Source organism: Gopherus flavomarginatus, chromosome 10, assembly GCF_025201925.1.
Source record: "Gopherus flavomarginatus isolate rGopFla2 chromosome 10, rGopFla2.mat.asm, whole genome shotgun sequence".
NCBI lineage: Eukaryota > Metazoa > Chordata > Testudines > Testudinidae > Gopherus > Gopherus flavomarginatus.
The window spans coordinates 29,388,715-29,407,250 of NC_066626.1; the positions used below are offsets into that span (position 1 = coordinate 29,388,715).

General features: G+C 39.6%; 1 protein-coding gene across 6 annotated transcripts in view; it reads right to left on the reverse strand.

Annotated features, from left to right (window-relative positions):
* Positions 1–18,536, reverse strand: part of MYO1B (myosin IB) — a 264,196-nt gene that overhangs the window by 75,310 nt on the left and 170,350 nt on the right. For all 6 annotated transcript variants that reach the window (XM_050969467.1, XM_050969466.1, XM_050969465.1 and 3 more), the window contains 4 exons: positions 16,955–17,018; positions 1,404–1,502; positions 913–1,016; positions 65–212 (listed from right to left, as the gene is read on the reverse strand). In XM_050969467.1, the coding sequence (XP_050825424.1) occupies positions 65–212; positions 913–1,016; positions 1,404–1,502; positions 16,955–17,018 (415 nt within the window). The remainder of the gene's footprint in view (positions 1–64; positions 213–912; positions 1,017–1,403; positions 1,503–16,954; positions 17,019–18,536) is intronic.

Here is an 18,536-nt window from a genome sequence, read left to right on the forward strand (position 1 = left end):
AGACAGAATTTGCAAAGAACTACTCAAATATTAGGATTTTTTCCTAACACCAGTATCATCTTACCATTTTTATCTTTGATTTTACTTTCATCTAAACCATTTACTCGAGATTCAGGTTTGAATTCAATGTTTCCCAATTTTAGAACTGCTGCTACCACCTCCAAGATGGACTGTGTTTCATGATCCATAAAGCCAACAATCTGCATGGCATTCTGGAAAAAGGGGGGGGGGGTGGGAATCAAGATAAAGATATATATTTTAATCAAATAGATCATACTTGCAAAATCCACCATTTATATACATCAGCACAGAATATAAACATTTTCCAAATACATATAGTATGACAAGAAGAATATGAAAAAATTACTGGGCTTGGATAATTACACCACAGAATATTAAGCGAGGTTCACAAGAATTGTGTAACTCAGTCGGCATAAATGTTTAATCTGTCTCTAGTGTTCATACTAGAGGACTGAAGTAATTCATGTTTTTATAAAGATTTTTTTTCTAACTGCCTATAGACAAATTAGTCCAATTTCAGACTCTCGACGAATTTGAAAAGCTAAGATAAATGGATAGAACAACAGAATGCTGATAATATTGAAGTAATGGATTAACTTAAATTTAGCAACAGAATTGGAGAAAAATGTCACTGGAGTTCACACTTTTCTTTCTTAAGTACATATAAACAAAACCAAAACTATTCTCTACCAAGACTTTGGTTAATAAATGTTACATCTAAAACTCACTGCACACTATACATCTGCAAGCAAAGTATGAACAACACTGATTAAGGCCCCAGTCCTGAAAATGGCTCAGCTGAGGTAGATCCCCTCTAGTACACAGCCAGTTGCAGGATTGAGGGTTTAATATTTTGAGTTACCTGTCTTGGATTAAGCTGGACAATCTTACCCTAACTGTTCTGAAGTTTACTGCATCATCCACTCCGTTTACTCGGGCAGAGTCCAAACTCAGGTAGTTATATCTGCTGAAATCCCGTTCAAGTTTAAGTTTGTCTAATGAATTGAATGAAAATAAGATCAGTTAGATTCCCTTGTTAATGGCTCTCTTTCACCCTTAGGGCCAGAACTATGAAGAATTGCTAACAACAAATAGTTCATATTAAATTGACTTAGTGATCTTTAAATTACAAGCCCTTTAGGGCAAGGATGGTCTCTTTTCTGTGTTCATACAACATCCAGCACAAATGGGGCCCCAATCCTGACCATGACCTTGATTACCACAACTTAAATATCTACTACTAATACTACTAATAATAATAAATACTAAGTTATGAAAAATACCTTTCTTCACACAAAAAGAAAATATTGGTTGAGAGTGTTTTATTAGGAAAACAAAAAGCAGCAATAAAGTCTGATAAACAGCAGAGGTACAGTACTTACTAAGCAGGTCTTCTGATGCACCAGATAATATCTGATAGAAGATATGAAAATTTCTTTCACCTCTTGGCTGTTTAACAACACGGGACTTCTCTAACAGATCTAAAGACAAAGTCATAGGAGTTAATTTTTGCCACACCATTTTCTCTCTATTTTAACATGAATTTAACTGTTTCCTATTAACACCAGAGCTGATCAAATAATATTTACTGAATAATTTAACAAGCGGAGACATTTCTTAACTAAGTTATTGACAAAGAATTTCATTCATTATTTGTCCCTCCCAACCTACAATAAGCTAATGATTTTTACATGTTGCAGCCTTACCAATTAGACGTGATAGGCTAAATTTTTAAAGGTATTTAGGTGCCTAGCAGTATTTTCAAAAGCATCTAGGTGTCTATCATCATCCACTGAAATCAGTTTTAGGTGCATGGGTGCTTTTGAAAATCCCGCTAGGCACCTAAATATCTTTAAAAACCTGGCTCTATATTTTCAGGCATAAGCAGCACTGTGGGGAGTAACCCCATAGAGAAAATCCACCAAAATGTTGGAACACCAACAGAAAATAGGGGAGGATTGTTATATGAAGAAAGAGCTTTAAAAGGGGCTGAAGTGTTTAGAGAGTGGAAGCAGCAAAGAGGAACAGAAAATTTTAGAATGGAGCTAAGAAGTGTAACTAGGAATAATGGGATGAAACAGAGTAAGGGGAAATTGAAGATGAATAGTTAAGATACATTTTTTGAGGCCTATCAGATTATCCTCCAAGGGACCTGATGGAAACTCCATCAAATGAAAGCAGCAAAGAGTCCTGTGGCACCTTATAGACTAACAGATGTATTGGAGCATGAGCTTTCGTGGGTGAATACCCACTTCGTCGGATGCATGTAGTGGAAATTTCCAGAGGCAGGTATAAATATGCAAGCAAGAATCAGATGAGGCATTTAAAACGAGACTGGGAAAAAGCACTCTAAATTCTATAGGAGCATACTCTGCATTGGCAATTAGTTTGGAAAGGTTATTAGCTCTTTTCCACCAGTGACTTCTATGAGTCTATGCCTTATCAATGAGGACAAGAATCTTGCAAGACTGTAGAGCTGGATTGGACGAGAACAAATAAGTTTTGGAGAGCCCTATCACACTTACTGCTGAAGTGGCAATGCAAATTCAGCTCATGGTTGAATTACACCGAGATGGTTTTGGTGGCTTTGGGCTCAGTGCAGCATGAGAATGAAGGGAGATGTGGAAAGGGACATTCTGAATGGTGAGGGCAACATTCAGCTTGGCACAGAGCTGTTCGCCATCTTGCGAGGTTGGAGGCTAAGCTACATTTATTTTTTTTAAAATGCCTTTCATTCCTTGTTTTAGAGGCATACATGAGGGCTCAACACCATTGTCCCAGCCATGCCTAGTATACAACCTCAACTTTCCCAGGACACACCCTTTCTAGGTCCCAGGCATCCTCAGGGGTGAAGGTACAGGTGCCAGCACATCATGCCAAGTACAGTGCAGAGAATGTGTTAACGCTACGTGTGCACCTGCTGAATAGTACATGTCACACATCAGGTGTTGAAAAATCAAGCCCTGTAAGAGTACACTCTCAACATGTTAAAAGGAACATGGCTGCTTTCATGCCTAATCCAAGTCACCCAGTTAATTTACAAACAAAATCCAGACAAAGTTTTGTAATTATTTTTAATTCAGTGTTTAGAGTCACAATCTGAACAGGCCAAAACCTATGTGATGTTAAAAATTCCAGCTACATTAAAGGCGACATGCTCAATTAACATCAAGCATTAGCATCTTAATATGTTAAGAGTTTCATTAGGCATCTGTGGGAGCTTGATAATCATTGTGCAAAACTATTCATAACGAAGGTTGGGTGTACTTTCTGAATGTCCCCGCAGCAATAAGAAAGAATTACTTAAAGTCACACTCAATCCACACTGCATGGGTAGAGGTTACATATGGCTCCAAATACCTGGTCAGCAGCTACTGAAATTTTCTAGTCAAAAACTGTCAGTGAAGCATCCTGTTCAATTATTCTTTTAAAAGTTAGAATAAGCTGTCTCTACATTGTCTATCCAGAAAAGGAAGATACAGAAGAGAAAGCAAAGTTCTTTAGAAATCCCCAAGGTGTCCAGGGGGCTGACATGGATAAGAGAATGGATTTAGAGACCTTAGGCCAAATTCTGTCTCCATGTAATTCCAAAGCTGTTGCACTGAGACTGTTGGTAGCTGTGATGCTACATTCTAGGAGAGTTTTGGTGGACCAGTAATTACAGATAACACTTCACAGAAGTCAACTATTGGGGTTTTTGAGTTGGTAAAATGAATTTCTCCGCTCGGTATCCCCACAGCCTGGTTAGTGTGTGGACATTGAGTGTAGAATTCAGCTCCTCATCAATTTTCATTTTTACTTTGAAATGCAGCATTAGGAGTTAACAGAATACCCACTATCAGATTTAGTGCTCCTCTTCACTTTCTGACTGGCTTGAGGACACTTACCTTATTGGAAGGTGACTGTATGTACCTTGGCAGTTAAACATTTATATTCTTATTGATTTTTTTGTTTCTACGAAATATTTGTGGCACTAGTGTTGCACAGAAAGATACACAGAAAACTGCTTGGCTCCACTGTAATTTTCTAAGCATACTGTGGTAGCAATAAGCCATATTAGTGTATGCATTTATTTTGTGCTGAGCTGAGAAGAGAGGACTCCACCATTGTGTTTTGTGTATGTCTCTGCATGCTGCCAGACAGGGTGCTATGTGGAGAGCATTAGAGTAGGTGTCACTAGAGAATCCAGCACTACATAAAATCCTCCAAATCCAACCCTCCCCCACTCTTGGGGGGCGGCTCTAGTGCTACAAAGATGACTCCAACCCTTAAGCTGGAGTAACAGCTGCAAAGCAGCTACATCTTTCCCCATCCCAGCCTTTGGATGAGAATTCTTTCCTCTTTTGTCTCTGCAACTTCCCACTGCCCAGCTCAGTTAATAGGAAGATTATTTGGCCCTTGCTGTGGTCATTGAATGGATGAAGACACAAGGACATTCAGAACCCGTAGGAGTACAATAGAACTTATTAATATTTTAGTCAGTTACAAACACTACTTAGTCTCCATGTTGCCTGTTGTAATTATCACTGTTTAACCCACTTGCAAACAGCATAAATCAAAGAATACTTATTATTAATAATATGTAGCAGGACCAGGAGAAGGGATTAGATTAAAAAGACTAGCAAATTAAATCTAAAACACAGGGAACATAAAAATTTAACTTACTATTCTAGTCCTACCACTAAGACATTTTAACATCTCCTACTCCAACCCATATTAAGCCTCTTACAAATATTATCAGGGACAAAGTAAATTACATTGTGCTCAAAATAACCAAGTGCCAAGGTGAAGAATTTAAAGCACCACACTGACCTGGACAGCAACTGGCAAAGCCCACAGCAAGCACAGCATTTCAAAAGCTGAAGACCATGGTAAGGAGAATTTCACTAATTTCTGAGGTCTCAGTGGCACAGTTAGGATGACTTCAGTCTTTTTTCAAGCAACATCTGCATTTTTATAATCTAATAACCCTATAATTTGCCTTCTCTGTTTCCAGATGTGGCTGTATTTCAGCATATTCAGCAATGAGTAGTTTTGCAAAACCTTTGAAAAAACAATTGCTATCCAGTGATGCAAAGTGCAGCAGAACGTCAGAGTTATAAACAGCAGAATTAAGAACTGACCAGTCAACTGCACACCTCATTTGGAACCGGAAACACACAATCAGGCAGCAGAGACAAAAAGGAGCAAATACTGTACAGAACGGTACTGTGCTAAACCACTAAAAAATAAAGGGCAAGTTTTTAAAAAGCAGACAAGATAATGAAACTGTTTCTGTGCTTGTTTCATTTAAATTAAGACCATTAAAAACAGCATTCTTCTTCTGCACAGTAAAGTTTCAAAGCTGTATTAAGTCAATATTCAGTTGTAACCTTTTGAATGTTTTGTTCAGAGTTACAAACATTTCAAAGTTACGAACACTACTGTATCACTTTAACATAGACAAACTGCAATCACTTTTATCTTATAAACATGTCTCCTTTGGCTTGATCACATCCACAAAATCAAATTACCTACATGCTTTAATACAGCAGGAAACAGACCATATTTGTGTCAAGGTTATTAAGTTCAAGAGACTGAACTTGAGGGGTGCTGACACCTAGTGACGACAGGCTCCGGGTATTTTGGTATACAGCACACTTACAGAAATGTGTCATTGATGATAGTTTTAGATGAGCAGAGCTACAATCAATGACAACACACCACACCTCTTATTTATTTCTACATCTGGTTCAACCCATGTAGTTTATTTCTAGTAATCGGTAGCATTTCTGTATTGGTCAAAAATATATATTGGAACATTTAAAAGTTGGTAAGAATTGTCAGAGAAATTGGGTTTTAGCACAAACTATCTGAAGCACTGACTTCTGAATGACTGAAGACTGCATTCACGTAACTGTTGAGAAAGGTAAAGAAAAACAATTACATTTTAAAACTAGACTGTGGAATATTTGTAATATAATCAAAACAAACAATACTGCAGAATATGATTTTGTAATCTGTCTAAACAATTTTTTAAAAAATATCTCCATAGATTTGAGACCCAATTATCTAGTTCTGGCAAATCAGAGACTTAACATGCATCTCAGCAATATTTAAAAATCACTATAAATATGATTTTTAGGCATACATAACTCTTCTACATACAACCTCCAGGCCTTTGAATTTTTAAACTGCATTGTAGTGCAAAAAAAAATGTAACCATATTTAAGCCCTAATTCAGCACAGTTTTTGAGCACATGCCTAAATTCGAACAAAATAGGAGCCTAGGACTACTCAGGAATTCCAAGTAAGGCATGTGCTTAAATACCCTGCAGAATCAGGTCCATTCTGCTTTTTTAAGTCATATCTCCCCTCACAGGAAGCTATCCTGTCAAATTAATATTAAGCTTGAGTTAAGAAAGAGTCAAGAGATATCACAGATAAATTAACTGAACAGCCATCCTGCTAGTGACAACTTAAGTTTAAATTTGCATGCACCGGGACAGAGTAGGAGAGAGGTTCTCAACCAGGGGTCTGGGGCTCCCTTGGGGGCCATGGGCAGGTTTCAGGGGGTCCGCCAAGCAGGGCTGGCATTAGACTTGCTGGGGCCCAAGGCGGAAAGCCACAGCCCCTCTGCATGGGGCTGAAGCCCTGGCCATGAGCCCTGCCACCTAGGACTGAAGCTGACGCCTGAGTAACTTAGCTTCATGGGGCCCCGGGCAATTGCCCTGCTTGCTATCCCCTAATGTTGGCCCTGGCAGTGTGGCAAAAGTGGGCCTAGAGGTTTTATAGCATGTGGGGGGGGGGCCTCAAAGAAAAAGGTTGAGAACCCCTGGAACAGGGGACAATTTTAGGTTCAGTCTTACTTAATACAGAATCATAAAAATGTAGGGCTCGAAGGGACCTCGAGGAGTCATCAAGTCAGCCCCCTGAGCTGCAGCAGGACAAACTAAACCTAGACCATCCCAATAGATGTTTGTCCAACCTGTTCTTAAAAACCTCAATGGTAGGGATTTCACATCTTATTCCAGAGCTTAACTACCCTTACAGTTAGAAAGTTTTTTCTAATACCTAATCTAAATCTCCTGGTTTTTCTTCTGCCCCACTAGCAGGGCCAGTGCAACTACTAGGTGAACCAGGCAGTAGCCTAGGGCAGCAAGTGGTTGGGGGCGCCCAGGGCTGTCCTTAGGCATAGGCAGCTGGGTAGGGCACCTGAAAATTTGAGGCACCACTGGGTCTTAGTGCCCACCCTCCTGGTTTTCCTATCCTTGTTTTGACCTTTCCTGCAGGCTCCGAGTCTTCCTGGGAAGGGGATCTAGTAGTTAAAAGAGAAAAAGTCTCCAGCCTGCCAGACCTATTAGCACAACACTGAAACTGTTAAAGAGCCATTCAAGGGTTAATGAAGACATTTAACAGGCATTTGCTAACCACCAGGTATCTACTGTCAGTTTCTGAATGTACTGACAAAAACAGTTGTGCATGACTTTAATATTCGCTTCTGGGCTCTATGAGCTAAGATCAAGTGTTTACTCAAGTCAGTCTACAGGATCTTAGTTTAAAATTTGCTTTTAAAATATTTCATTAGTGAGTTGGTGAAGATTATAAAATCACATCTCTAAAAAATCCTTGCACAGATTTTTAGATGCACAATCATCTTTAGCTTTAAATGCTTGGATCTTCAGACATATGTTTTTTTAAATAAATTCTTCAAAAGACCACCCTTATCTAAAATACAAATTTTAATTACTATAGTAAAAAAAACAAAAAACAAAAAAAAAAAAACAACTTCACTTCCAAAGTCACCCTGTCCTTTCTGTCCAAACATTTCTCCCTTCACCCCCTCTTCCCTCCCCTCCCCCCCCGAAGGAAGCAACAGCCCTTTGTTTCCAGCTGAACAAAGAGTTTCCCCTTTCTTTACTTCTGACTATATGATTAATTAATTTTAAGCAAAATCAGTACTTTAGTAAGATATAAAATCCTTCGTTAAGCCTAAAATCTCTGGAAACATTTTTTAAACTTGGAGAAATTTCATAAACATATCTATAGTTATGGACATCACACACAGTAAATTAGTGTTCCCTTTTTCTAAAAGCAATTAACGTTGTTATGACACACTAAACCTCTGTGACTGATTAATTTAAAATAATGTCTGTTTCAGTGAGTTAAATATGTAGTAATCTGGAATGAGTACAGTTAAAAGTACATTTAAAATATAAAATCAGCTTAGAAATACTGATTAGGAAAATGTAAAACAGAGAAGAGCTGCATCATGTGTTCCATAATATTTAATGTTGTATTCAGCAAGACAGCTGACTCACCCTTACCACAAAGGGTTTGAAAATAAATGTCTGACAAACTTCAGGGCATATAAAAGAAAACCTGTGACCAACATTTTTATTCCCAAGTTTAGTGCTTTTAATGAGGTACCTTCTGCATGTCCAGTCTGCGTGAGGGAGAGGGTACAGGGGTCTCTGTGGGAAACCGTGACTCTCCGCCACCGTGAGGCGGGCCGCGAGTCTTGTTATTCTTTCTACCTTGTCCCTCTGCCCCCACCAGGCTGCAAGCTCAGGCTGCCGTCGGGCATGGGGGCACCAATTTAATAACACTGCATAGGGCCCCATAAATCCTAAGGAAGCCCTGGGGCACCAAAAAGCGGTGCCCTGGCTTGACAGGGAGGAGCCACCTTCCAGAGGCACCGGAAAGCCAGAGTGTCCCGCTTGTGGGGGCGGCGCAGGGGGGCAAGAGCCCTGCAAAGATGGCAGTGGCGCTAGCGGGGAGCAGCCGCACTCCTCGCCCCTGCTGCCCAGGCTGTGGCCTGGCGTCCCCCGTGGGGGCTCCTGCAGGCTGCAGCAGATGCATGCGGGCAGAGGCCCCCATGCACCCCCCAGCTCCCTACTCACCATGCTCAGGTTCTGTGGTTCCTGGGCCTCTGAGCTGCCGCGGCGGCGCGGGGCCCTGAGCCTGCTCCGGGAGGGGCAGCAGTGACGGCTCACACTCCCAGGAGCCGCAGAGCCTGAGCATGGCGAGGGAGGAGCTGGAGGGGCGCATGGGGGCCCTCTGCCCACATGCATCTGCTGCAGGAGCCCTCAGAAGGCAGCTCCTCCCTGCCAAGCTGTTGCAGCGGCCCAAGTCCGACAAAGCCAGTGAGTGGACTCTGGGCGGGGGCTGCCAGGGTGGGGTGGGGAGGGCTTGTAGGGGGGCTATTCACCCTCCAGGGGAGTTCAGGGGACAGGGAGGAGGAAACCTGGTCTGGGGAGCAGCCCTTGGGCACGGCTGGCCCCTAGGGTCTATAAAGACTCATGGGATTTGCCCCTCAATGAACCAATGTTACGGGGAGTGTAGGGGGGTGGGGGCAAGGTACCCACTAGTAGCTGCACACCCCTCCAAAAGTGGCTGTACTTTAAAAGCACTGTGGAAAGTACATAGTTTGTGAAGCACTTTGGGACCTTTTGGGTTGAAAGGCATATTTGTTACTTTGGTACTGCTTTAAAAGCTCAGCTGTGGAGCTTTGGCAAAATAGGAGACACATGGCTTTTTCTAATTACATGCATGCCTTCAGAGACTTTAATGTAAACAGTTTCCTGAGCATATGTTAAATTAGTTGTGTGAGAGGGATCAGTGTCTTAGATTTTTCTTCTGAGGTTTTGTTAAGCAAAGAAGTTAACTAATTTAGTTATCAGATTTCCAAAGTGCAATGTTCACTACACTGTCTGTCTGGATATTTAGTGAAGAAAAGTTTTAGAAAGATGTTATAGTCAGAAAATCAGATACTTACCGTAACAACGGAGCCGTAAGTTGGAATCTTGTTTAAAGCTGAGTTTATGCTCTGCTATTCATTGTCCATGTGCAAGCCACAATGAGACTGGCAAAAGTGATCCAAATCATCTGTCATATTCTTAGAAAACTCTGGTTTTGGTTGACCTCCCTTTTCCCCCTCTGTTTTAGCAGCATTTTAACAAATCACGCCAATGTACAGATTTAATTGTCAGCATAACCAACACATTTTGCACTAACTCCTGACGGCTATGAATCCTGCGGACCAAATTTTCAAAAGGAAATGCCACATAGGTACGTATTTGGGGCAGGCACTATCTTTTTGTTCTATTATTGTACAGTGTCTAGCACAATGCAAGTACAAACAACGTGTGAACATTTTGTAAATGTTAGTGCTGTATATAGAAAATACAGACCACACACACATACATTAGGCACATGTACATTTACATTGTACACACAGTATCCACCAGGACTTCTGTCTGGATTCTGGATGGAAAAGAATCTAAATGTTAACACCCAATAAAACCGGTGTTAAGGATAAAATCTATTCGGAAATATATGTAAATACATATGGCTTACAAGTCAAATACTTGTTGTTCCTTGAGGCACATTGTTCCAATATCCATCTAGCAAAAGACTGCATGTGATATCAGAACGTTATCGCAATAGTACTTCCCAGTTGAATACCCCTTCAAAAAGTTACAGGTATTTAAAGTGGTTAAATCACTAGCTGACCAACTATTTGAGTAAAATGGACATTTATTAAAAAACGAAATTTTCAAATCCCAGACAATTAGTAATGCTGTGCAATACATTTGGCGAACCATAATACACAAATGAATTTTTCTTGTTTCTGATCAACAGAATGAGTTGACGCAGAAATATTTGGTCCTCTATTTCTCTAAATGTACAACAAATTGACTTCACTGTCAAGAAAGAAATGAGGATACATCGCAAAACACCACAAGAGAGGAATGAATGTCACTAGCCTAATACATTCTAAATGATATAGCAGAAGTAATTTTTAGTCCCTTCCTCTTCAGACAGCGGGGCTCTCCTTGGCTATTCAGGCCAAGTCACAAGGCATGTTCCAACCACTAGGCAGCAGAACATTTTTACAGTTAAACATGCAGCTTCCTGACATGTCTTATTTTTCCCCTCCTTGATTCCCTTCTCAGCCATGAGAGAAAACTCAATAATGGCTCTTCAAGAGGACCTTCCAATATTAACCCAATATTTAGAACTATGTCCCCTTTAAGTGAAACAAGCCCTAAACACATCAGACTTACTGGAAGTATCTACAGCGAGTCACAACTAATACACATTTTCAAAAGGAGTTAAAGCCTATTTACACTAGGTAGAGAAAGTGGTGTTTGTCATTTAAAAAAAATTTAGCTAACAGAATTTCAAGCCTTTTTCCTGGTTTAGAAAAGTCCTAACGCTACATATTTAATGTAATCAAAAACTACTGTAGAAATGAACAAAACAAAACAAAAAAGTCCATCTCTAACAAGGGAGTTAGAAAAACTTCAGATTTTTAAAACAATTTTTTTTAAATGTCTAGTTATAGAAATCCTAGTAACATTGCTTTGGTCAATGGAAAGTCCACAACAACAATCATAATATATAACCAAAGTTCTTTGCTCTTACTGTTGATTCTTCACTGAATACACACTTACCTATACTTTTTAAAAGGCAAAAATCAAGTGTTTACAGTAGCATAAGTTAGTTGCTTTGCTAATCTAAAAGGTCATAGGTTTCTTTTATATTGTTTCTGAAGGAGGTGAAAATATAGATGTTATTCTTAATTATAGTCATAAGCTGTCATTTGGATTGTAAATCCTTGTCAATTAAAATTTTTTTCTAAACCAGGCATTACATCTACTGTATCTAGGTTCAGAGTTATTTACTAATTTATCATTAAATTAGGGTGAGGTTAGGATACTGTTTAGGGTCTGTTAGAGAAGACATCGCCATGTTAAGAAGTGTGCAGGCATTCAGCAGGTGATTCCCTCTACTACTATCTTTTTTTAAATCAGGCAGAAATAATTGTTACTTAGTAACCAAGATGTTTTACAGTTGTCTAACTCGGGAGTATATAAACTTTTTAATACCTCCAGCCTTTAACTCTAAGCTGATTTTTTTTTTAAAATGGACAACAAATCATATGAAGAATATCTGTGACTCATCAGAAAGATTTCTGCCAAAACCGTAGCTACCATCTCAGGATTGTTTGTATGCCACTAAATACATTATAAATCTTAAACCTTCACACTTCAGTGAACTATTCTAGGGTACGACACAATTAGGGCTTGGATTTAAAAGTTGAATATGCAATTACAAGTGCAAAATGTGTCCAATTGTTGCATCACGAAAATTAGTAATTTTTAAAATGACCATACCTGTTCCTAAGAAATAACAGTAGTTTACCTTATGAACCCTTTAAATACAGAATTTTTTTTGGCATGCTTTACATTGAGAAGTAAACAAAAAAAGTGACAGCTTTGGGTTGTTCCAGGAAAAGACTGACCATCTAAATGCTCACTGTTTTTCTTTTACGTGGGAATAAATTATACTGCTAAATTCTCGCTAGAATGCCTCAAGGAAGACTACAGAAGGCTGACGAAGATGCTTAAAGTAATGAAGGCTCATGTAGATCTTCAGGGGTATTCTACATGTCCCTAGAGAAGGAGAGCAAAGGTGCTACCGGAGGACTTTGGTATGGTTGACTACTGGGAAGTATTCATGGAGAGAGGCCCGTTCTCATGGGATGGATTCCATCTGAGTAGGGACAAAAATACACTTCTGGGATGGAAGTTGGCACAACTGATTAAAAGAAGAGCTTTAAATTAGGATTTTGGGGAAGACTTTTGAGAGATGCACATGTAATCTCCACATCTGATTCTAATACTGAGCAAGAAGAAAATCAAGTAAGAGAGTATACAGGAATAGAGAAAGGAACAAAAGAGGATAGGAGAACGGACAACATGAGGAAAGACAACGCCATAACTGCTGATAGTAACAGTCAGGCAGGTGACACTGTACCTAGTCGGGCAAGGAATCTGGGTGAAGCCAAGCAGAAACAACGAAGATGTCTGTACGCCAATGCAAGGAGCCAGGTTAACAAAATAGAAGAACTAGAACTACTGGAGTAGGAAGTAAAACCAGATATTATAGTGATAATGGAAAGCATGGTGGAATAGTAGTCATGACTGGAATTCAGGTATTGAAGGGTACATGCTCTTCAGGAAGGTCAGGAATAAAGGTAAAGGTGGTGGAGTAGCATTGTATATTCATGATGAGGTAGATGGCAGAGAATTTTAAGTGAAGGAATTTATCAAATGGAATTTGTTTGGATAAAGATTACTTTGGGGAAGAAAGGCAACAGAGGCTCCACTAGGATGGCACTTGGGATCTGCTACAGACCACCAAGAAACAATATGGATACAGATAGAAACGTCTTTAATATTTTTAATGACATAAATGCTACTGGGAATTGAGGGACTAAGGGAAACTTTAATTTCCCAGATACAGATTAGAGAACAAGTACTACTAATGGTGGTAGAGCTAGGGATGTAAATATCAGTTAAAAAAAAGTTAACCATTTAAACAATTAAAATTGTATCATTTAATCAGTTAATCGTTAACTGAGGTTGCTCTGATGGGGGCGTTCTGCCTGGCCCAGCACACCCAGAGCCGCTAGGGTCCAGCCCAGCCCGTCCCCACCTGAGACAGCCTCTTCTAGTCACCCTTCGATTCACGTAACTTTCCCTTCTCCCCCAAAACCCAAAGAGTCAGAGGAAGCTTACGAGAGACACAAGCCCTTTTCTCCCTGCCAGTCAAACTCCTACTGCTTTTTAAGCTGCAATGAGCACTTGCTGACCTAATTCCAACGTAACAGGTCACATGCAGGAGTTACAAACAGTTATACCAGTCTCATGCAGCAGTCAGTATCACAGACTCAAAGGTCAGAAGGGATCATCATGATCATCTAGTCTGACCTCCTGCACATTGCAGGTCACAGAACCACACTGACAGTGGCTAGACTATTGTTACAATTAGGACCTCATCTACGTCTCACCCAAGAGATGAGAAATTCCAGCACCACCTGTGCACCATGTTGGGACATTAGTGGTGTGCAGTCACTGGGAAAAGAATGCCACTAAATCACACCACAGCCTCCTTAGAGTTGCATATCACTCACCTGGCTCTACAACATCTGGCTTGTGATCAAGCAAGAAGATATATGGCTGCATAAACTGGAAAACACTTTCTGTTCTATAGTCTAAGGACTGGTCTACACTAAAAAGTTTATTCGAAGGAAGCCGCCTTAAGACTACCTGTTAATGTATGCATCTATACTACTGGGTCCTTTATGCCGACCTAAGTCGCCTCTGATGTTGACTTCTGAAATCCATCTCTGTGAAAAAACCATCCACTATGTCTTGCACATTTTCCAGACTCACTACCCTTCATAGCAGAAGTCGATAAATGGCCCCACTCACTTGGAGAACAGCAGCTCCCATGGTTGATTTACCTACTCCAAATTGATTCCCCACTGACCAGTAACTGTCTGGCATTGCAAGCTTCCAAACAGCGATTGCAACTCGCTTCTCCACTGCCAGAGCAGCTCTCATGTTTGTGTTGTTGAACTGCAGGGCAGGGGAAAGCTCTGCACAACATTCCTGAAAGCTGAAAGTTCTGCAGCCACTGCTCGATATCCCATACCTGCAAAACAATGCTGTCCCACTAGTAAGTGCTTGTTTCATGGAACCAGAAATGGCACTCAGAGTGCAGCTGCTCTGTAACTGCCAGCAGCAACTGTGAATTTTTTTTTTCAATGACTTGCAGCAGGGCTGCTTGGAAGATATTGCTATGTTCTGTGTGGCGGGCCCTACTTCGGCTCTGGAAATCCTGCAGGAGAAGGTACAAGGTGTTTGATGCTCACAGCAAGACTGCACTACTGAGCAGGCTCCATGCTTCTGGGATTATGGCATACGTGCAGAGATTTTAAACTGCGAAAATCACTGGGTTGTTTGCCATTGATATGAGGGAGGGAGCACAATGCATCATGGGATGCCACTGCAATGTTCCCTTCTCCTCTGCAACAATGTTTTGGTCCCATGAGGCATTGCACAAACTTCCCAAAACACACTGCAGCAAGTTGCACTTCTGGATAGCTACCCACGATGCACTGCTTTGTGCATCGATGCAGGCACTGCTAGTGAGGATGCAGTCCATTGAGACAATGAGCATGGTATAGCCACGCACAATTGACTTAATTTGGAGGCTCAAGGTCGAATTCGATAAAGTTTACTTAATTTTGTAGCATAAACAAGTCCTAAGTGGCTGATCACAGTCAGTTTCAACACACATGCCTAGAGATCTGATAAATCCTATTAATCACAATGAACTTTTCCACTCATCATTTCTTTTTCAAGACAACAGTCATGTAGTAAGGTGCCAAATGCATGAACAAGTGTTGTTAGACACTTCAATACAGATATATAATTTATAATTATTAAATATAAGCTGTCATCAATTTGGAAACTGACCAGACCTGACTAGCTCAGCAGGTGTTTTAGTTGCTTCCATTTTACAAGATTTGCTTGATGGCTTTTACTCTCACATATGGTACACAAGACACTATAGGTCTGATCAGCTCCCACGGAAGTTGATGGAAGTCTCTCTCTTCAATGGAAGATAGATGGGACCTACATGAATCACTGTGCTAATTATACTCTCTGGTCCCCTATGGGAAGCTCCTTGCACCCACGTTGTCCTACTGAAGCGGGCCACAAGGGAGATCATTGTAAGTTATGGTCCTATAGTAAAGGGATTCTCAAAGAAGAATGATTAAATGCTGAAAGCGTGAAACATTCTGTGCTTCCCAAGTGTTGGAGTCCCTAAGAACACTACTTAGTCAACAATATTCTTTCTGAAGTCATTATGAAAGCAATAATATTTAATGGCAATATAAGCTACAGTATAATCCATTTTATAGAGCATGTAACAGCATAAAAACAGGGTTGGTGAGGCCCTTCTCCCCCTTGAGACTGACAGCATTACATATTCGTGTAGTTCAGAATTTTTCAAGCAATGAGTTGAAGGCTTGACATAATCACTCTGCTCACCTAGACAATGTGGTACAATTAGTTTCTGCTTCTTCTATTTGCAACATTCCCACAGGAAATATTTTGGTATGACATGAACGCTAGAGCACAAGGGCTTAAAAACTACACCCTTCAGAGGTTGCTTTATAGGTGAAAAGGGAACCAAAGAACACAACTACTGTATTGGCCTCCTTTTGGCAAGATACAATATTTTTATCAGAATAATTAGTTTGGCATTTTATAGACAAAACAGATGAAAGTTCACATACTGTATTAGAGAAATTTATTTTTTGGATACAAAATATTTTGAATATTAGATGAAAAACAATACACAAAGTCTGAATAATAAAAATTGCGTTGGCTATATTTTTTATATTTTATATTTATTTTTTGGTAGTGCAACATTAAACAAACATAGCATCTGTTGACCTCAAATTTCTTTAGTTGCAAAATTTCAAAGTTAATGGTAACCACATTTTAAACAGTTATTGGTTTGAGTTTCATATTCCATTGTTTGTAATAAAAACTCTTTCAAGCACAGCCTTAAAAGTTCATCTGCAAAGGAAATCACATTTGCCCTGTCCCCTTTTTGCAGTCTATACCAAAAGGGTATTTTTGCACCGCTCCTTTATTGTTGTCAGCACGAACTAATGACTCCTTACTTTTCATGTATTTTTTAACAATTTCTCAACATTGGAGTATTAGTCTGATAAGAAAATGACATATCTGGAATTTGATCACCACACCAAGCTCCCTCTCAGATAACAGCTTCAAGGATGGGCGATATACAGCCCCATATACCTGTTTTATGGACCCGTTAAGCAATACTTTTCAATAGTCCTGGTCCGTATTTTCAAATGCATTTTTACTTTGTTTTCTATACATTTCAGTCCCAAAGAAAAAGTAACTAGAATTTTCCACTTCTTTATCACATAACGCATACTGAGTTCTAAATAAAAATAAACATTATCTCCTCATAACTCATCTCCCCTCTTTTTACTGCACATTTTGAATAAAGTGCCCGTTAAATGTTTTAAGTAAGTACCAAATATAATACTCACAGTTACTTATAACTCCGCCGAGTGGATCACCTTTGAAATCAAACTCAATATCCATATACTTTCCCTGTGGAAACAATGGATTTTAAGAATGTTAGGTAAATCTAAGGAAAACCATTCCAGACCTTTTTTAAGTTGCACAGTCATTTTAAGATACTACAGAGAAATTCAGTTGCTTCTTTGTGGTATGTGTATTTAAGTTATAACAAATAGTAAATAAGTCGATGTAATAGCTTCTAAGAATTTTATTATCCCAATTGGAGATTTTTACGGTAGTAGGCTATACTCTATAGAGGGTGCGGTTTTCTAATGCAGGTTAATTGGCTTTGTATTTTTTAAGTTTGTAGAAATAATTCTGATTGTTTTTAAGACCCAAGATTGTTATGCAATCTTGATTGCAGTGGGATTACCATCTCCAAAATGGATACTTAATGGATCTTAGGAAACTGACAGGACTATTGCGGTATGAACTGCAGAGTGCACCAACATGTTGTGATCATGTGGACACTGGTGGTATGACTAAAAGGTACCTAGTTTGCATCAACATGATCCTCTTTGTTAACATGAACAAGGTTCCTTTCAGTTTTCTCCAGCAGCATACATGCTGGGCAGTTAAGACTGCAATACTTTGGTGCACTCTGCAGTTCAAACCTGTGGAACAGCGTAGACATAGTCTAAGAAAACAATACTTGTTACCTTTTAGGCATTACCAGACCCAGTAGGCTGGGGAATTCAGGAACCTGTTTTTTGGCTGTCCAAGATTAATTATATTGTTAAGAACAAAATTCGTTCTGGGTGTGGGTTCTTCCAGGAGTGGATCAGAGAACTCATAGGGTATTACATTCATTTAGGATGACTGAGGGGTAAGATAGGCTGTAGTTGCTGATGTGTTATATGAGTCTCTTGCCTTAATAAAGCTACAGCCTTTTCCCACTAAATTGTCTGCCTTGTCACTCAGATGTTTGGGGCAAAGATTTGAGCAGCCTGTTACCACAGACTGAGTTTAACTTTCAGCAGTACAAGTGTAATCCCCTTCCCTGACTTCTGTTTGACTTTTCTGCATCACAGAAGATCATTTCATTTTGTGTGTTATTTTACTTCATGTGACAGGTGTTCAATTTAGTAACAGTTACTTCCAACAGCTACAGCAAGCAACGGACCCTTATTGTTTATGAAGTCAACGACAGTACAGCTCACGGGCAAACAGTTCAAGGATAATGCATTTTGGCAATAATTCAAACAAACTCCAAATACATTCCCGTATAACGGATGATTCTGTTTAACCTCCCCCCAGTGCTTACTTAATGGAGCCAATGAGTTGAAAAGGAAGGTCTTGTATTTACACACTTCCGTTCATTTTACTTAGGACAACTTTTTCCATCATAGAGAAAAATAAGATTGATTATCATATTACACTCCTTAAGCACTGCCTTAAAGATATATTCTAGTTTACAGAGTAAAATTTGTCAGGATTAGCTTATTAAGTGTCTAGCTAAACAGTAACAAGTAATTTTTTTTTACAATGTTGGCAGCCGTGTCAGAGACAACACAGGAAAGTACTTGTATTTTCTTGTTTGAAAAATTA